Consider the following 19,018-nt stretch of genomic DNA (forward strand, 5'->3'; position numbering starts at 1 on the left):
ATTGCCAGAATAATTTTTTTCCCTTGGCTGTTCTGGAACTAGATTTGTAGACCAGAGTGGGCCTTGAATCCACCCACCTCTGCCTTTACGTGCTGGATTAAAGGCATGTGCTACCATGCCTGGCTCCAGGATTACAGGTACGCCTGTGCTGTTCTTTTTGAGTGGTTGCTACCCAGGTCCATTCAGCCTACCTGGCAGGATTATGCTCTTCCTGGAGAGAGGGTAGGGGTCTTAAAGATAGACCAGGACTTAATTGTGACTGTGATCCTGTTCTGTCCCCTTGAGCTGCCCCCCAGAAGAGTATTCTCTGAAACTGGAATGGGCCTAATGCCCAGTTTTAAAGATTTATTTATTTACTATATGTAAGTACACTGTAGGTGTCTTCAGACACGTCAGAAGAGGGCATCAGATTACAGATGGTTGTGAGCCACCATGTGGTTGCTGGGATTTGAACTCAGGACCTCTGGAAGAGCAGTCAGTGCTCTTAACCACTGAGCCATCTCTTCAGCCCAATGGCCAGTTTAAATCAGGGTTGTTTTGTGTTATGGGAATGGAACCTAACTGGAGATAAACTTCTGTGAGCAGACTTTAGCTCAAATTTTCTTAGCAATCCTAAACTTCAGCTATAGGACAAAGTGTTCATTCATTCCTACAGTTTTCTAAGACACTTGCTCAGTATATGGTTTCTCACCAATTGTATTGTAAGACCCAAATTGAATCTTATCTATTTGAGGCTCCCATTAATGAGATGAGAGATCGGGGATCGATGCAAAAGCAAGAGGTTTATTAGTCCAGTGCACTAGGATGGCCTATATCCAAAGGAGAGGCAACTCCTGCTATCTATTTGTACAGTTTTTTTTATACACTTAGTAAAAGATGGGCTACCGTGATGGTGATTAGGCGTGCAAGCATTGGTGGGTTTAGTTGACTTTTAAATCAATTGGCTGCTGCCAAAGTGGGTTGTATCTAAAGACCTGTGCCCTAGATTCCCAGGGCTGCCCAGATAAGACACTTCACCTTAGGAAGTGCTATTTGGTGCTTGCCTGGGTCATATATTAAGGTTTTTTCCCTACATTCCAGGGGCTGCTCAGATAAAGTTGAAACACTCCTTTCTGGAGGGTATGAGACCAAAAAAGCCCTCAGTATTGGAGACATCGCTCCTTCAGCTAAATTCTACTTTGTGTATCTTCATACTTCCTAAGCAAGTTTATTAGTGAGTCCTCTACAGCATCAGTTTTATTACTTCAAGTTTCTCCTGCATCATGTGCACGTTCACCTGGAGACCTGGTGTGGATGGTCCACGTCTTTCTCAATAATCACCTTTCCCCTGTATAAGGGGTACATGGGCAAGGTCATCTTGGAGAGGGTGACATCTGAATCACCCTGTGAGATAAGGGGCTGTCTAGACATCCCAGCGAAAGGCCTTTTGATAAGCCAAGCAAGGAACAGAGTGGAGGTCTGTGGTGGTTACTGTTTGCTGTCAACTCACTGGCATCTGGAGTCACCTAGGAAACAACCCTCTAGGCACACAAGAGAGTTATCCAGGTTAGGCAAATTTCTGGCCTTGCCTGTTGGGTTATCCTAAGTAGGGTTAGTGAGCTTGTGGATCAGAACCATGAGGGAGGGGGTGCACCATACCCTGCTACAGTTGGGTCATGACCTGTGAGCCAAATTAACCCCTTATCCCTCAGCTTGCTTTTGTTAGGCCATTAAAACAAACCAGTTTTAAACAAACAAACAAACAAAAACCAAAAAAAACAAAAAAAACAAAAAACAAAAAAACTGGGTATTCTTATGCCTTTAAGCCCAGCATGAAAGACTGAAGTTGTGCTGCGTCTTAGACAAAAAATAGATGAAGTTAGGTGTCCGGCTGCAGTGAATAAGGGCTGATTAGGTCCATGTGACAGAAGATGGAAGCTGGGACCAAGTGGTCAGATTGATATCTTTACATTTTAAAAACCATCGAATTTTATTTTTAAACACCCAGACTTAATGAGAAGTCTTAAGAATGATACCGCAGATACCCAGAGCCCCTTCATGTGTTTCCCTGCTGAATGAAAGCAAAGACATTGTGGATATGAGGTTGAAAACAGCTAGAGGCCACTGGAAGGGTCCAGACTGGAGTGGGCCATCAGAGGAGAAAGTAGGTATAGCGTGGGGGGAAGAGGAGACAGTGGGACCATGAGAGAGCTCGTGACAGTGTCTGGGTTATATAGGAAGAAGCAGGGGCTGGGGGGAGGGAGGGAAGTGAGGCTCAGGGGCTGGAATCAGGACTCTAATAGGGAAATTCAAGAAAAGCAGTTAGCTTTTAATAGGTAAATACGCATGTCAGCTTTTCTTTCTTCCTTAGTTTCTTTGGAGCAAATGCTCCCATTGACCTTACTTTTAGCTCTCATGTTAGTATTTCTATTATTATTATTTTAGTTAAACCCTTTCAGTGTGTGCCTGTTCTGTGTGAGCCGTGTGCATGTGTCTGCTCTGTGTGTGTACAGGCCAGAGAAGCATGTTGCATTGTCTTCTGTCTCTTTCTCCCCCTTATTTCTCTCCCTATACATTTTGCTATGTTTGTCTCAGCTGACCGGCCAGAAAACCCCCTCAGCCCGCCTGCCTTCTCTCCCAGCCCTAACTCTGGAAGGATGGCCATGTGCAGCTATGTCTTTCCTTTGCCGTGTGTACTGGGGAGCCGAGCTCAGGCTTTTATGCTTGCATAGAAGGCACACTGTGCCTTCTTCTCCAGCCGGTATTAATCAATTCTCTGTAGGAACAACTTAAGAGGAAATTTGCCAACACTGAGATTATTCACTGCTTTATACCTCAAATAAATATTTCCTAAGGCCAAAGCCATTCCCTTTCACAACCCACTAGCGTACTGATCAAACTCAGGAAAGCTAATACCAAGTCAATACTGATTTCTTCCTTATAATCTATATTAAAAATTTTGCTAGTTTTTTGCTAATTATTCAGATGATGTCCTCAAGGACTCACTCGTCCGATTCAGTTGAGCTATGGCCTTGCCTGTGAGGGTAGGCTCTCTCCTGATGTTTACCTCATCTAAGATCTATATGACAGTTAGCTGTCCCTGCTCTAAGATCTGGAAGATTATCCTCGTCCCCCCTTTTCCTCTCTCACTTGAAGAGTACCAGCTGGCTGTTTTGTGAAATGTCCTTCATATAACGTACCCTGTCATTTTTTTTTTCTTTTCCTTGGTGTGTGGGTGTGGTGGGTACCAGTAGAGTAGGTGGATGCGCACACATTTGCAGACAGTTAGAAAGACACCAGACTTCCTGCTCCGTCACCCTCCGCCCTATACCCTGAGAGAAAGTCTCTTACTGTAATGGTGAGTGTAGAGTGTAGAAAATGACCTCTGGCACACATCTTGATTAAGGTGAGGTGAGAAGACCAGCCCTGGAAACCGGCTTCTACAGTTCCGTGGCCTCGGGTTCTGAGCTGTACAAAAGGCGGGGGAGGAAGGTGACTGAGCAGGAACGCTCGGACCTCTGCTTCCTGGCCATGCATTCAAGGTGAGCAGTGGGCTCGAGATCCAGCCATCAAGACCTCCACCACAGTGGACCCAGCTGTAAGTAGGGAACAGCTTTGCTTCCTTAGGGCAGTGCTTGTGTTGGGCGTCACAACAAGAAAAGAAACTGATGCTCATTCATCCACTAACCCCACTCTGTCCCCTCCATTCCTGTCTCTCTCACTTTAAGAGATGTGCTTAATGTGTTGTCCAGGTTGGGCACAAGTGACCGTGCTGTTCCTGCCTCCCATGTGGCTGGGACCATAGGCCTGAGCCACTGTACCTGGCACACATGTATGTGGAGGTCAGAGGACAACCTCAGGTGGCATTCACCAGGTACCTTTTGTTTGACGCAGGGTCTCTCACTGGCATGGAGTTTGCTGGAGTAGGCAAGGCTGTCGGTATCTGAATGTCCTGATGTCCCAGTGTTGGGCTTGTAGGCATACCCTCTCATTCCTTGCTTGGTTTTGGTTGTGTTTTGTTTTTATGCATTGATTCTGAGGATGAACTCAGGGCCTGATGTTTCTAAGCACTTTACAACCAAGCTGTCCTCTGAACCCATACCTGACATTCATTTCTCTTTTCTCCTCTCCTCTCTTTTCCTCTTCTCCCCTTTTCTTTCTTTCTATTATTTCTTCCCTTTTAGATTCACTTTTTTATTTGTCTTTTTTTGAGACAGGTTCTCACTATGTAACTTTGGCTGGCTTGGATCGAGTTCACTGTATAGACCAAGCTGGCCTTAAACTCATAGAGATCTGACCGCCCCAGCCTCCCAAGCGCTGGGATTAAAGGCGTGTGTCACCATGCCTGATCTCACTTTATTTTAAAATATGTGTGCATGTGAGCAGAGGTGCCCACAGGGGCCAAAGGCATCAGATCTCCTGGAGCTGGTGTTACAGACCTCCCGTAACAGGAATCCTGGGACCAAACTCCAGCACAAAATCTTAACTGCTGAGGCATCTTTCCAATCCCATTTCCTATGTCTTAATGGTTGAGCTAATACACATCTTTGAATCCTTATGGCATTTTTACCAGAGGCCATTGATAAGGTTTGTCTTAATTAAATAATTGTTAAATTTGGCTATTTGGTTAAGATGGTATCTGCTAGATTTTTCCACCATAAAGTTCCTAGCTTCCCTTTTGAAAAGCAGTTCATTTAGGACGGGAGGTAGGGACTTTATGGTGTGAAAGAGCTTAACCTGCTGCCCTCTGCCTCCCTCTCCCCTCCTTCCTGCCTCGCTCACACCTCCCCTGCCTTCTTTTTGTCTCTCAACCCTTTTCAGAATCAGCATGAATTTCAGTTTTCCTTCTCTATCCCTGTATTTATTGGTTATTCATCCCCTTCCTCTTCCTGCTCTTCCTCTTGATACCAGGATGGAACTCAGGGTTCCAGGCCTGCTAGAGAAGCGTTCTTTCACTGAGCCACACCCCAAACCTAACATTGCTCACTGTGACAGAGACAACCCCCACCCTGCTTTGACCTTTGTTCACTCCTTCAAACTGTCATTGGCCTTTTGATGAATCCTAATTATTCTTCGAGAACTTGACTGGTGCAGAAAGACTTTTCCAGGGTCTGTGAAATGTCTCAGTGCCAAGTCTCACCATCTGAGTCCCACCCATAAGTCGGAAGGAGAGTCAGTTCCTGCAGATTGTCCTCTTGACCCCCATACATCATGCTCTGCTCCCTAACGTCTGCCACATATACATGAAATAAAGGGAGTTAAAAGTATTTTCCAGCCTTAGCTTAGGCAGTTCAGACCTCAGCTCTTTCTAAGGGGCAAGTGCCACACCCATTTTGAAGAAATGGCAGAATTCATAGACAGTTTGGATATGGGTATCAGAGGAGAGGAATCCCTATCTTCTCTAGCTTCCTAAATGTCAGTCTAAGACATCTTGTTTTTCTGAGGTTAGGAATGGCAGCACATACCTGTGACCCCAAAACTTGGAGACTGGAGCAGGGTGAGTTCAAGTTTGAGGCTACTCTTGGCTACTCAGTAGGACCCATCTCAAAACCATGTCTGCTTATTAAGTCTTTCTCGATACTCTCTAAAGCTGACGTTAGCCCCAATTTTAATAAATATTATACAATTTATTCAAATCCCAGCAATCCCTCACCCGCTTAGTTCAGGCCCTTGTCTTGGGTCTTTAACCAGCACAGTTTAGCCAGCCTTGCCTTTGGTCTCCGGCCTTAAGTAAACCCAGCTTTAAATCTCCTAGGATCTACGGCCTGAGCAAGTCTCTCTCCCTGTTCTGTTTCTCGGATTTGTTTCCTGTCTTCTTCACCTTAAAGTTAGGTCGTAGTAATGCTGTGTGAATGGAGTGTGTGCCGCGGAGCCTGACCTGCCCCAAATGCAGTGGTAGCTGCTAACTTCTTACTGTGCCTGACTTAGTGTAGCCGAGGCTTGCTGCAGGGAACCCGTGAAGGAGGCGGAGAAGTGTCTGCCTGGGGCGGCTGATGGTGGGTGTGGCTCCACATCCTCATCCCTCCTCTTGGTCTCCCTCCTGTGAGTCTCCTGATAACAGCTTTCTCAGGCAGGCCATGTCTGTTGAATGCCAGAGCCTGGAGTCACTCTTTGCCTCTCTGCTGTTTTCCAAGTCAAGGGTGATTGATACTCAGTGCACAGTGATAATGTTCAGTCTTCGTTCAGCATTATCATCAGCAGTTTGTTTGAAATGACCATTTTGCCAAATATTATTTTTTGCCTCAGTACTTTATAAAGTTGGGTACCTTTTGTTATCTTTGAACATTTTTTCCCCTATATTCTACACTTCATGTAAAAATATTTTTTAATTGCCTGAGTATTTTGCCCGTATATATATGTACCCTGTGCATGCGTGCTATCAGAGGTCAGAAGAGGGTCACACCTCATAGAATTGGAGTTATAGATGGTCATGGGCTACCACGTGGATGCTGGGAATGGAACGTGAGCCTTCTGCAAGAGCAGTCAGTGCTCGAAGTCTCAGAGCCATCTCTCCAGCCCTGTATGTTATCCCTTTATTTAATAACATAGACCAAAAAAGCGGTAAAAGATCTGTTTTGTGTTGCTGGTGTACGCATGTTACAAAGGGGCCGGCGAGCCACCATGCAAGCTCAAGCAACTGAAGCACGGTCCATCCAAGAGCAGCGAATGCTCTTACCCCGAGCCAGCTCAAGCCCAGTATTCCCCCCATCTCCCCTTACCTCCTTTCCTCCTTCCATCTCTTTGTTTGCTCTCTCTGACCTCCCCCACCCCCCACCTCCACCCCTGACTGCCCCACCATGCTCTCCTACACACTACCCCACCCACTTCCTCCCACCCTTACCCCCCATTGCACCCTTGCTCCCCCCTTGCCCTATTCCCACCCCTTACTGGCCATTCTCTCTTCCTTTTGAAACTGGGTCTCCTGTATCACTCGGTAGCCTTGGAGCTACTATGTTGTCTAGAGTGACTTCAACTCTTGATTCTCCAGCCTCTCTCCAAAACCCTCCATGGGAGGATTATAATTGTCCTCCATCATCCCTGGTCGGTCTTGTTAAAACAATACACAGCTGGAGAGAGGTCCCTATGGTCAGGAGCACACGTTGTTCTTCTGGAGGACCCAGGTTTAATCCCGCCACAAACACCCATAGTTCCAGGGGCATCTGATGCCCTCTCTGGCCTCCTTCAGCACCATGTGCACCCAGCACACAGACATTCGAGCCAGCAGGACGCCCAGACATATTTTTAAAAAAGAAACAAAATAATCACAGAAAAATAATCAGTGCTGGGCTGGGGATATAGCTGAGCTAGATGAAAAACCCTGGGTTTGGTCCCCAGTACCACATAAACACCCCCTCCCCCACAATGCCAGAGGCAAAGTCAGGAGAATCAGGTCATCCTCAGATACTGATTGGGCCTGGAAGACACAAACCTTGTATGAGAAAAACAAAAACTCCCAAATACAAAACACAAAAATACGAAAAAAGGGAAAACCAAGACCATTTTCTAAGCTTTGGTTCAATCGGAAAAGTTTGGAAAAGATGTAAACAATGTTCCTTAAGAGAAATGACTTCTGCTGTGATGCATGGCATGAATTTGTCAGGCAGTTATGCAGATAAACATGAAGTGTGTCCCCAGTACGTATACTAACATATGGTAAGAAAAGTGCTCAGTGGGATGCAGAATCTGCACACACAGCCATGATGACAGGGGTTCCATCTGCTGGTCAGTATGACACTGGTGAGGTCTTTGTTTTATTGAGATAGGGTTTCTCTGTGTAGCCCAGGATGTTCTGGGTATCACTCTGTAGACCAGGCTGGCTTAGCACTCGCAACTCCTAAGTGCTGGGATTAAAAGTGTGTGCTGGTAGGCTTGAATTGTTTTATTTTTATTTTTAAAATGTCAGCCTTCATAGGGCTAAGATCACAACGTGCACCACTCTGCCTGATTGCTATAGGTAACCTTTTCTTTTTTAATTTAGAATTATTTCTTTATTTTATGCTTATGAGTACACTGTAGCTGTCTTCAGACACACCAGAAGAGGGCATCAGATCCCATTACAGTAAGACACCATGTGGTTACCGGGCGGGCATTGAACTCAGGACCTATGAAAGAACAGTCAGTGCTCTTAACCACTGAGCCATCTTTCCAGCCCTATAACCTTTCTTTGTATGTGAGCCTCTCTGTTGACTGTTGGGAGAAGCAACCCAGGGGGTCCAAGCAGCCCTGAGCATGCTTGCTGGGTGTGTCTAGGATGCAAAGCCCCAATCTCTGTCCCCCAAGCCATTTCTAGCATGGGTCACAGTGAACAAGGTGTACTTTCCTAAAGGGACACAGTGGCTTGCCTACTTGTGCTATAAATGAAGCACCTTACCAAAAGCCTGGTATTCCTGGGTGGACCTACAGTGTGCAGGATGGAAATCTGGGCCATTTCATGTCTCCCAGGACTCTTAAGTAAAGAATGTCCATGCAAATGAAGTGCTGCCTGCTGTCCTGTGAGCAATCCCTGCTTCTGACCTGGAGTCTCCTGCCGGAACAACTCACTAGTGAATGGCTGCAGTACCATTCCAGCCTCTGCCAGCAACCTATTCTAGTCCTTGTGTTGTTGTTATAGAATTTGGGTTTACTGACAGATTTTAAAATTCTTTCCTGTTTTGGAGATTTAAAAATACAGATCTGTAAGATCTAGGGTTCAGAGAAAGAAAGGTGTTCAGAAATAAAGACTCAGCTGAGAGTGTGGGTGTGGGCCTCTCAACGGAAAATCACCCTTTTTTTTTAATTATTCATAGAACCATTTTTACAAATAAAAATCAGTTATGAATTTTTAAACGGAAAAACTCTGAAACAGACACATCTCATAAGAATCCGTTTTCTAACTCAAGTCAGGTGACAGAAATCATTCAAATTAAGAGTTTAAAGATCTCCTTATTCAAGGCTGGGTAGTGTAGGAGTTAATGTAGTACCAAGGCCCAGGGACCCATCTGCAAACATGATCCCAGACTCTAGTTATCACTCAGTTGAAGACTTTTGGTTTCTTTATTTCTTCAAGATCTTTTATTTTATTTATGTGAGTACACTGTAGCTGTCTTCAGACATACCAGAAGAGGGTACCAGATCCCATTACAGATGGTTGTGAGCTATGATATGGTTGCTGGGAATTGAATTCAGGACCTCTGGAAGAGCAGCCAGAGCTCTTAACCACTGAGCCATCTCTCCAGCTCTATGGTTAATTAATTAATTAATTAATTTTTTCTTTTGGAACAGGGTTTTTCTATAGTCATGGCTATTCTAGAATTTACTCTGTAGACCAGGCTGGGTTTGAACTGACAGAGATCTGAGTGTCTCTTGCCTCCTGAGTCCTAGAATTAAAGGTGTCCTCCACCACGCCTGGCTGTTAAGTAAATCATAATTTATCTTCAAATTTGAATGAGTGCCTGTCTGTACCTATGTGGGCTGGTACCCTTGGAGGCCAGGAGAGGGCGTCGGATCCTCTGGATTACGGGTGGTTGTGAGCCACCGAGCGGAAACTGAACGGGTCTCCGTCAAGGGCTCCAAACCTCTCAGCCATCTTTCCAGCTCTTCTCGTTCTGAGACCCTAGCATATGCAGTGTTAGTGCTAGCTTAAACTGGGGGGACCACAGGAGTGACCTCAATTCCTTGTGGCTCGGGCAGGGTTCAGCAGCCTGGAAAGCCCTTCAGGACCATGAGCAGAGTCGGGAGGCTCCCCTGGCCATGCTACTTCTTAGGAGCTCTTCGGCAGGAAGTGCACCCACCATCTCAGGTTCTGGCCAAACAGCTTGAGGGACAACAGATGGAAAGGAACCTGTTCTCCGCTCCATTCTTCCACTTCATCTCCTAGTCCTCAGCGCCCATCTCTGACCCTTTGACATTCGTACTCCAGTGAAAACTTAAGAATTCCCATTCTGGACCACAAGCATCCCTTCATGCTGCCACTGAATCCTTGGGTCTCCCCAGTCAACTGTGGGAGTAGGAATGGGTGGGGCAGGATGCTGGGGTGGAGTGGGTGGAGCCAAGACCCACTTCCTTTCCCCCTGGGGCTCAGTTGGGGTGGCCCCAGTCAGTCCTAACCAAGCCTCAAGAAGGACTGGAGGTACTCGCCCTGGCCCTCCCTGTGCCTTAACCATTAAGCTGGTAAGACGATATGATCGGGGGGGGGGGGGGGGGGTTGCTTAGAGGGTGAGGAATGTGCCTGCAGTGATAGGGAAAAGGGGTCAAGAGCCACTGGCTGGAACAGTGAGTGAAGGCCAGGAGGACATGGCTGTTCTGGAGTCTGAGCTGATGTCTCTGATAATAGTGAAAGCAAGAATGGAAAAAAAAAAAAAAAAACGTTAAACCACAAGTTGGGCTTGGCAGTTGGCAGGGAAGTGGGCAGGAGGAGGGGGCTGGCCAGGTTTCCCTCCCCAACCTCTGTGTGTTCTTCTGTAACTTCCCTACTTTCAGGTCCCAACTCCTGCTCCCGCCCGTCGCTCTGGAGATGGCCTTGCTTCTCCTCCTCTGTGGGGTCTTCTGGGCCCAGGTGATGAGCCTAGAAAATCTGCAGAGTACAACGATGGTGATATCTACCCCACATATCAAGGCCCCAAGTACCCCTGAAGCTTTGAGTACCGACTCATCAGTTTCTATTGGGTCAGTGGACCGTAAGGAGACCATCAGCCCCTGGAGGGAGACTCCAGCCCCAGCTTCCTTGACCCCATTGGGAACTACTGAATTGTCTTCTGTTGGGACACCTGCTGTTACCAGTGTGAGCACCCTTCTACCGGAGCCTACAACTTCTCAGGATGTTTCCAGCAAGACATCATCAGTACGGCTCCCAGAATCATCAGATGTATCCAGTGACCCTCCAGTTACCATAACCAATCCTGTGACAGACAGAACTGTGGCATCTACCTCTCTAGAAACCTTTAAAGGAGCCAGTGCAACTCCCGTCGCTGTGACAACAAGTTATGCCGAGACCAGTGGACCATCTGCGGCTGGAACAGTAAGCTCTAAGACCAGTGTTCCCCCTATCACCATGGCTACTGAGGCTCCGGGGCCCTCCACTGAGACACATGGAGTCTCTGCCACCATAACAACCAGTTCTGTGGAGAGTTCCAGTGTGGCCAATAGCACCCCAGTCTCCAGCATAAAAATATTCACGATGTCTACCCCAGATCCCATAACTGCCAGGTCACCAAGCAAAGGGTCAAGTGGCATGTTGCTAGTGCCCATGCTTATTACCTTGGTGGTGGTTTTGGCCCTCGTGGCGCTTCTGCTGTTGTGGCGCCACAGGCAGAAGCGGAGGACTGGGGCTCTGACCCTGAGCGGAGGTGGAAAACGAAATGGGGTGGTGGATGCCTGGGCTGGACCAGCCCGGGTTCCTGATGAAGAAGCCACAACCACATCAGGGTCAGGAGGCAACAAGGACTCTGGGGTGCAGGGGACGGAGGGCTCTGGGCAGTGGCCCATGCTCACCACTTTCTTCGGCCGAAGGAAGTCTCGCCAGAGCTCTTTAGTACTAGAAGAGCTGAAGCCTGGGTTGGGTCCCAACCCGAAGGGGGAGGAAGAGCCACTAGTGGGCAGTGAGGATGAAGCTGTGGAAACCCCAACTTCTGACGGGCTACAAGCCAAAGATGGGGCTGCCCCTGAATCCCTATGAGCAACAGGTATCCATCCAACCTGCTCCTTGACCCTAGGTCCTGCTGCCTCATACACTGCATCTGTGAATACTTGTGGACCAAACCCATCCATCCATTCATTATTCATCCTTTCATTTCCTCTCCCTCCTCCCCCCACCTCTGTTTCCCACCTCTCCTTCCTCTGGGCTCCCTTTGGAGCCAGTTGCTGAATCTCCAGGAGAATAATCTTAGTTGACCTGAATTTTTTCCAAGGACTGCCCCCTGGAAGAATGAAATGAGCCGCCGGAAAACTCCCTAGGATGAACCTAGGAAGTACATGCACACACAAACCCTCCCGGAAGGGGGGCCCTTCAGGACTGCCTCTCAACTATTTGCTTTGGGGCCAGCTTAGAGCCTGGATGGGCCATCCAGCTTCTCTTGGGTGAACTGTGACCTGTGACTTTTTGGGCTGGCTGGTAGCTGCTGCCAGAGATCAGTCACTTCTTGAGGTGGGGATGAGGAGAGTTTCTGGCTCCACGTAGTCCCCGCACCTGCTGTGTCCACTCTCACTCGGAAGTATGGTTTATGTGCAGGATAGGACAGTTTAGGTGATGGCTGCCAACAGTACTGGTGACCAAAGGAGAGAGCAAGGCCGGTGCTGGTGAATTCAAAGGGAGGGGCACAGTAGCTGCTGAGAACTCAGATAGGGTATGGCTGTCTATAGCCCCCAAAAGAATGCAAACGGGACGGGGACTAAATGTGCCATCAAGTATGAGTTCTTCAGCGAAGCTGCCATATCCTTTCCTCAAAGGCTGCCTCACACCAGCACACACCACACCCACAGCTTGCACAGACCAGCAGACACACATGCAGGAAGGGGAGAAGAGTCAGCCCAGTGCAGGGACTGGGTGATGCATTGATGCTCTTCCCCACAGATCCCGTTTGTCTGTTTCTTCTTCCACTCCAAGGTTTAAGTCCTTCCCTTGTCTCAGGGGAATAAGAGAGAGTTAAATCAATGACAGGCCCGGGGGTGGACATGGGTGCCAGAGACTCCCTAAGGGTCTGAGGTAGAGAGAGGGGACAGGCCACAGTTGTGCTGTTTCTGAATTGCCAGCCTCTGATACCAGCCCAGGCACGTGGTCCAAAGGTGGTGATGTGCAAGAGGAAGTTGTTGAGTCAGAGGGTGCTGTCCTTGAGAACAGACTGACCTACAAAAAGAGATGTGTGTGCGTGTGCTGGTGTGTGACCTGGACAGGAAAGGGGAAGGTGGGAGGGAGGGGACAAAGAATGGAAAGGGACATGGATCAGCTGCCACCACCTCAAGCTGTCATTGTTCCCTCCCCAAGTCTGTGGGGAGGAGGAAGGGGGGAGATGGGCATGCCTGGGCCACATTGAACACATTTCTACTGCTCTCTGGGGGCTGTGTGGACCAGCTCTAACAGAGATGGATAAAGTGAGGTGCAAATGTCCCTTAAGGAACACAGCAACTGTTGTGGTGGGTTTTTTTGTTTGTTTGTTTGTTTTGCCAAACTGAGTGTCCCAATTTCAGGCTTAGAAAAGAATGTCACCAAGCTGAAAGGCCGATGGCTCTGCCTCTCCAGTTCCACTGTCACTTCTGTGTTTCACGGTTTCAGGTGATGGGAGGAAGACAAGGAAATGGGGTAGAGATGGTGGGTGGCACCCAACAGGACTTCAGTCCAGACAGGGTTAAATGTTCAAGGTGCTCAGTGGAATGACAGACAAAATGGTCACAAGAGGAACAAAACTAGGAAGTGGTTGATATTCTGCCTCTGAAGGAAGAAAAGGAAGCTTCATGTTTGTCCCAGGGTCTTGGCCACATCTCTCTTCTTAGTGGCTCCAGTGCCTGGCAGGCAGCAGGTACCCAGTGCGGGCTCCCATGAATGAATGAATGGATCGATAGATCAGATTGATGAGGCGCTGGCAGCTAGCAAGGGGGAAAGCATTTAACACAAAGACTAGTAACGCAAAAATATCTAAGTAAGTGGGACAGGGATCATAGTGGACACAGACAGGTGTCCTTCAGCTCAGGAGAAAGAAAGCCCAGTAAGCAACAGACACAGGAAAAGCAAAAATAGAAGAAGGAAAAAAAGCAGGCAAACAGAAACAGGGAAATGTAAAACACAGAGACCGTTTCAACTCCATCAGTTATGAAACTATAGCAAGTGGCTTGTGTTTGCGACATCCTGGCCTTGTCTTCAGAAATGTGTAATGTCTTCAGAAATGCCTGCGGCTGACATGGGGTAGGGAGAAGCAAATGGCCTGTAGATATGTATGTATTCCCTCATTTGTGGTAGAGGCTACATCCTGAATGTTTAGTGTGGTCCTCCTAAAGGTGGGGAACTTACGTGTGTTTTTTTCACCTTACTTTCTGTGTTTTACAAAATAAATGTCTTTACTTTTACAGTTATGAAAAATATTGGTGTGGGGGCTGGGAAGTGGCTCATTGGTTAAGAGCACTGGCTGCTCTTCTGGGGGACTAAGGTTCTGTTCCCAGCACCTACGATGGCAGCTCTCAACTGTCTGCAACTCCAGTTCCAGGAAACCTAACGCCCTCTTCTGACCTTCAAGGGCACCAGGTACACATGTGGTGCACATGCATATATGCAGGCAAAATACCCATACACACAAAAATAAATAAATCTTTAAAAAATTGGTGAGGCAGACTTTTTTTTTTTTTTTTTTTTTTTTTTTTTTTTTTTGAGTACACTGTAGCTGTCTTCAGACACACCAGAAGAGGGCACCAGATCTCATTATTGTTGAGAATTGAACTCAGGACCTCTGGAAGAGCTGTCAGTGCTCTTACCCACCTCTCCAGCCCGAAGCAGAAGTTTCTTAGAGAGGCATGGAGGGTGTGGTTAGAAGAGAGCTGTGGAGACAGTCTTAAAAGGCTTGAGGTGGCTTCTGGAAGAGTTGGGATGGAAGGGGCAGGGCATCCCATCTGTCCCATGGAGCCTCAGGACAGTCAGAGCCATTCTTCCTGTTGTCAAGCAATGTGTCTAGAGACGTCCTCAAACTTCCCTGTGCTTGGTTCCTTGGTCCTAAGCCCATGACTAGTGGGTCCCTTCTCCCCCTGGTCCTTTCTTCAGGTCTCATTTTGCCTGTACTCTTCTGAGATCCTTGTACAGCCCCACCCCCACGTTCTATTTTATTTTTGTTCTCTTCCTTTCCCTTTCTCCTCTTCCTCCTCTTCTAGTATTAGTTTTTTGTTTTGTGCAGTTTTTGTTTTTGTTTTGTATATTAAGACGTAGCCTGGGATGTCCGACTGGCCTGGATGGAACACCTGACCTCTCTCCTTCTACCTCCCAAGTGCTGGGATTACAGGTGTGCGCTATCCTACCAGCTATCCTTTCCTCTGGTTTAAGAAGGAAAGGTTAATTTTGAATTACTGGTTTTGCTTTGTTTTGAGATAGGCAGGATGTGACCTTTAGCCCAGATGTCTTGGGACTCACCCTCCTCCTACATCAGCCTTCCAAGTGTTAGGAGCACAGGAGTATTCAGCCATGCCCAGCCAAATTTTTATTTTATTTTGGATTGATATGCAATAATTATTCAGTTTTATGAGGTACATCTATATCAATAGATGCACAAAGTTGAGTGATCAAATCAGGGTGATTAACATGCCTGTCCACTCAGATGTTTGTTTGTGGCAAAATGTTCAAAATCCTTTCTTTTAGTCATTTTAAAACATAAACCACGAGCTAGCCCTGGTAGCACAAGCCTGTCACTCCTAGAACTTAAAAAGTGTTACAGAAGGATTAGGAGCTTGAGGTCATCCTGGGCTACATAGCAAGTCTGAAGCCATCCTAAACTACACGAGAGCCTGTCTCAGATTCAGTATCTGAAACTCAAATAGTTCAACAGCTAAATAATCAGAGGGCGGGATACAAGGCTCCACCATTAAGAGCACTGTCTACAACCTGGTGGTGGGGCACTTGCCTTTATTCCCAGCACTCAGGAGGCAGAGGCAGGCAAATCTCTGAGTTCAAGGCCAACCTGGTCTACAGAATGAGTTTCAGGACAGCCAGGGTTGTTACACAGAGAAAACCTATCTCAAAAAAACAAAAACAAAAAAAGGGAGTGGGGGAGATGGTTTAGTGGTTAAGAACACTGATTACTCTTCCAGAGGTCCCGAGTTCAATTCCCAGCAACGACATGTGGCCCACAACCATCTGTAATGAGATATGTTGCCCTCTTCTGGTGTGTCTGAAGACATCGACAGTGTGCTCACATATGTAAAATAAAGTACAAAACAGCAACAATAAAAAACTGAAAAGCATGGGGGTCAGGGAAGATGGCTCTGTGGTTAAAAGCCGTAGCTGCTCCTCCAGAGGTTCAATTTCCAAAAGCTCAACAATTGTCTGCAACTCCAGTTCCAGGGGATCTGACAACCTCACACATGCCTGCAGATAAAACACCATCGCACATAAAATAAAAATTAATATATTAAAGCCATCCTGGTCTACATAGCAAGTTCCAGGTTGGGAAGGGATAGTAAGTTTTGGTTCTTTCAAACCAAAAACAAACTCACAAATCATTTTTTCTGGTTGAGTGTGGCATCCAGGGTCCCTGAAGCCAGCCAGCATGAGTAATCCCTGAGCTGGCAGTAAGGGTCTTCACTAAGGATATGACATCATGACTCAGGGCCCAGTGCTCCAGGTCACAGCCCAGGGGCTCTTCTTTACCTTGGGATTTGTGTAATGCTTGGGGAATGAGGCAAGGGGAGCACACGCCTTGAGGACAGGCAGCATCCTTTAGGTATCTTTCTTTTCCTGGTGGAATCTCTTTCTCAGGGAAGGGAAGAGGAAGGGGCCTCTCCTGGCCTATCAGGGTCAAAAAATCCATAGGCTCTGGATTTCATCATTTCTTCTTAAGTTTCTGGTTGCTTTGGGCTGGAGAGATGGCTCAGCAGTTAAGAGCATTGATTGCTCTTCCAGCGGTCCTGAGTTCAATTTCCAGCAAACACATGGTGGATCTGATGCCTTCTTCGCAGGCGTCTGAAGACAGCAAGAGTGTATTCACATACATGAAATAAATAAATAAATCTTTTAAAGTTTCTGGTTGCTTTAAGTGTGCGTGTGCGTGTGCGTGTGTGTGTGTGTGTGTGTGTGTGTGTGTCAGCGCTCGAGTGAGAGGAAGTTGTGAGGCTGGGGATGGAACTCAGGGCCTCTCATGCCTGTGCATCTAGCAACTTAGCAACCAAGCCATATCCTCACACTTTTAAATTTCTTTTAAACTATAAGCTTTATCAACAGAACTAACCACATTTTTAAAAAAAGATTTATTTATTTATATGAATACACTGTAGCTGTCTTCAGACACACCAGAAGAGGGCATCAGATCCCATTACAGATGGTTGTGAGCTACCATGTAGTCGCTGGGAATTGAACTCAGGACCTCTGGAAGAACAGTCGGTGCTCTTAACCGCTGAGCCATCGCTCCAGTCCAACCACATTCTTAATATCATCATCACTTTGAGCTGTCCTGTCTTGAGTATCACATTCTTTCTTACACGCGTCAAAACTCATACTGTGAGGTAGAGAGATGGTTCAGGCATTAAGAACATGTTCTGCTCTGCAGTGGACCCAAGTTCAGTTCCTACACCCATGTCAGGTGACTACAACCCCCTGTGACTCTAACCCTAGGGGAGTCAATGCCTCTAGCCTCTTAAGAACATAGCGCTCATGTGTACACTTCCTAACACACATACATTGCATTTTAAATAATAAAAGTAAATCTTGCCAGGCATGGTGGTGCACACCCTTAATCCCAGCACTCGGGAGGCAGAGGCAGGTGGATCTCTGTGAGTTTGAGTCTGGAGGACAGAGTGAGGTCCAGGACATTCATGGCTGTTACACAAAGAAACTCATCTTTTTGAGATGCAAAAACCCAAACTCAACCAACCAGACAAAAAGATCATGGTTGTGGGACTTGGGGACCCGTGTCCAGTGTCTGTGTTCTGGATTCTGTTTTCAGCTCTGAGGATGAGGGAAGAGAAGGAGGGAGAGGGAGGAAATCACAGCTTCAAATAAGTTTTGTTCTCCTGTGTGAAATTTTCAGAGAGGCTAGGAGAGGATTTACAATATCTCACGTGAGAAGGGGCCTATGTGTACCTATGAGAAATCTGTTCTCCTAATGATGGGTATTCATAGCTGCTTCTCTCTCTCTCTCTCTCTCTCTCTCTCTCTCTCTCTCTCTTTCTCTCAGATTTATTTATTTGTTATAAGTACACTGTAGTTGTCTTCAGAGGGCATCAAATCCCATTACAGATGGTTGTGAGCCACCATGTGGTTGATGGGATTTGAACCCAGGACCTCTGGAAGAGCAGTCAGTGCTCTAACCATTGAGCCATCACTCCAGCCCGCTGCTTCTCTTTTTTTGTTCCCATTGCTGACCCTGACAGTTTTTCTAGTGGAGGTAGACAAAGCCTGGGGTGGAAAGACAGAATTCCCTGGGGCAGGAATGGAGGGGCTCTGTCAGCACTGACCCACCATGTTCAGATTGTGTGCCAGGGGACAGATCTCCCACTATTAACAAGCAAGAAAAGAATATGATCACATGGTTCTAAAATAACAAAGTAGAAACTAGATGGAAAGGAAATGGTTCTTTAGGGCTATACAGCTTGCAAAGAGCCATCTAGTGTTCTGAACAGAGAGTTACAAGTAGGCCTCACTTGCCCAGCTCTCTTCCTATGGTTTGTGACATCAAAACAGGCTGGGTGCACCTTGGCCAAGAATCCAGTGAAAACAGAACCAATCATCGTTAGCCAAGGGAGCCACCTGCTTGCCTTTGCGTTTGTACAGGCTCTGCCCAAAGCCAGCCCACTGCCAGTTGTCCCCACAGTACACCCATGTGACTTCTCACCACACTCCTCCTCAGCCATGAAGCTCTGACTCAAATGTCAATCCTTAGTGAAGTTGTCCCCTTGCCCTGCCCCCTCTGTAGACAGACTGTCGACACTCCTACTGTCTTCGCTCCTGTGATGACAAAAATGACTAGGCAGTATGGTGTTTTGGTTTTTGATTTGTTGGTTTGTTTTTGGGGACAGTCTAATATGAAATGGCTTTAAACTCACTATAGAGCAGGGGATGACTGGTGTGTGTGTGTGTGTGTGTTCCTGTGGACTATAGACAGTGCTTTGTTCATATATGCTGTATAGACAATCTCTACAATATTTCCTTGAGATTGGTTTCTTACTGAACCTGGAGCTGTCAGACATTTGGGGGCTGGGGGAGGCTTGACTGATGGCCAAAAAGCGGCAGTGCCTGTATCTCCACCACCTCCCCTTGCCCAAGGCACTGGGGTCACAGGACAGCATGACCATACCCAGCTTTTTCACATAGGTGCTGGGAGTCCAAACTCAGGTCCTCAAGTTTGCAGGTCTCCCTAGTTCCTGACCTTGACCTGCT

The 19,018-nt window shown here is 47.1% G+C and overlaps 1 protein-coding gene across 1 annotated transcript; it reads left to right on the plus strand.

Moving 5' to 3' along the window:
* Positions 1-10,471: 10,471 nt before the first annotated feature.
* SPN (sialophorin) lies at positions 10,472-11,632 on the plus strand (the record flags this gene model as incomplete). The annotated part of the gene is made up of 1 exon (XM_080911289.1): positions 10,472-11,632. The coding sequence occupies one exon, from the start codon at positions 10,472-10,474 to the stop codon at positions 11,630-11,632; it is 1,161 nt and encodes a 386-aa protein (XP_080767415.1).
* Between the last annotated feature and the right edge of the window lie 7,386 nt (positions 11,633-19,018).

This window comes from Micromys minutus (assembly GCF_963924665.1).
Source record: "Micromys minutus genome assembly, chromosome: 2".
Taxonomy (NCBI): domain Eukaryota; kingdom Metazoa; phylum Chordata; class Mammalia; order Rodentia; family Muridae; genus Micromys; species Micromys minutus.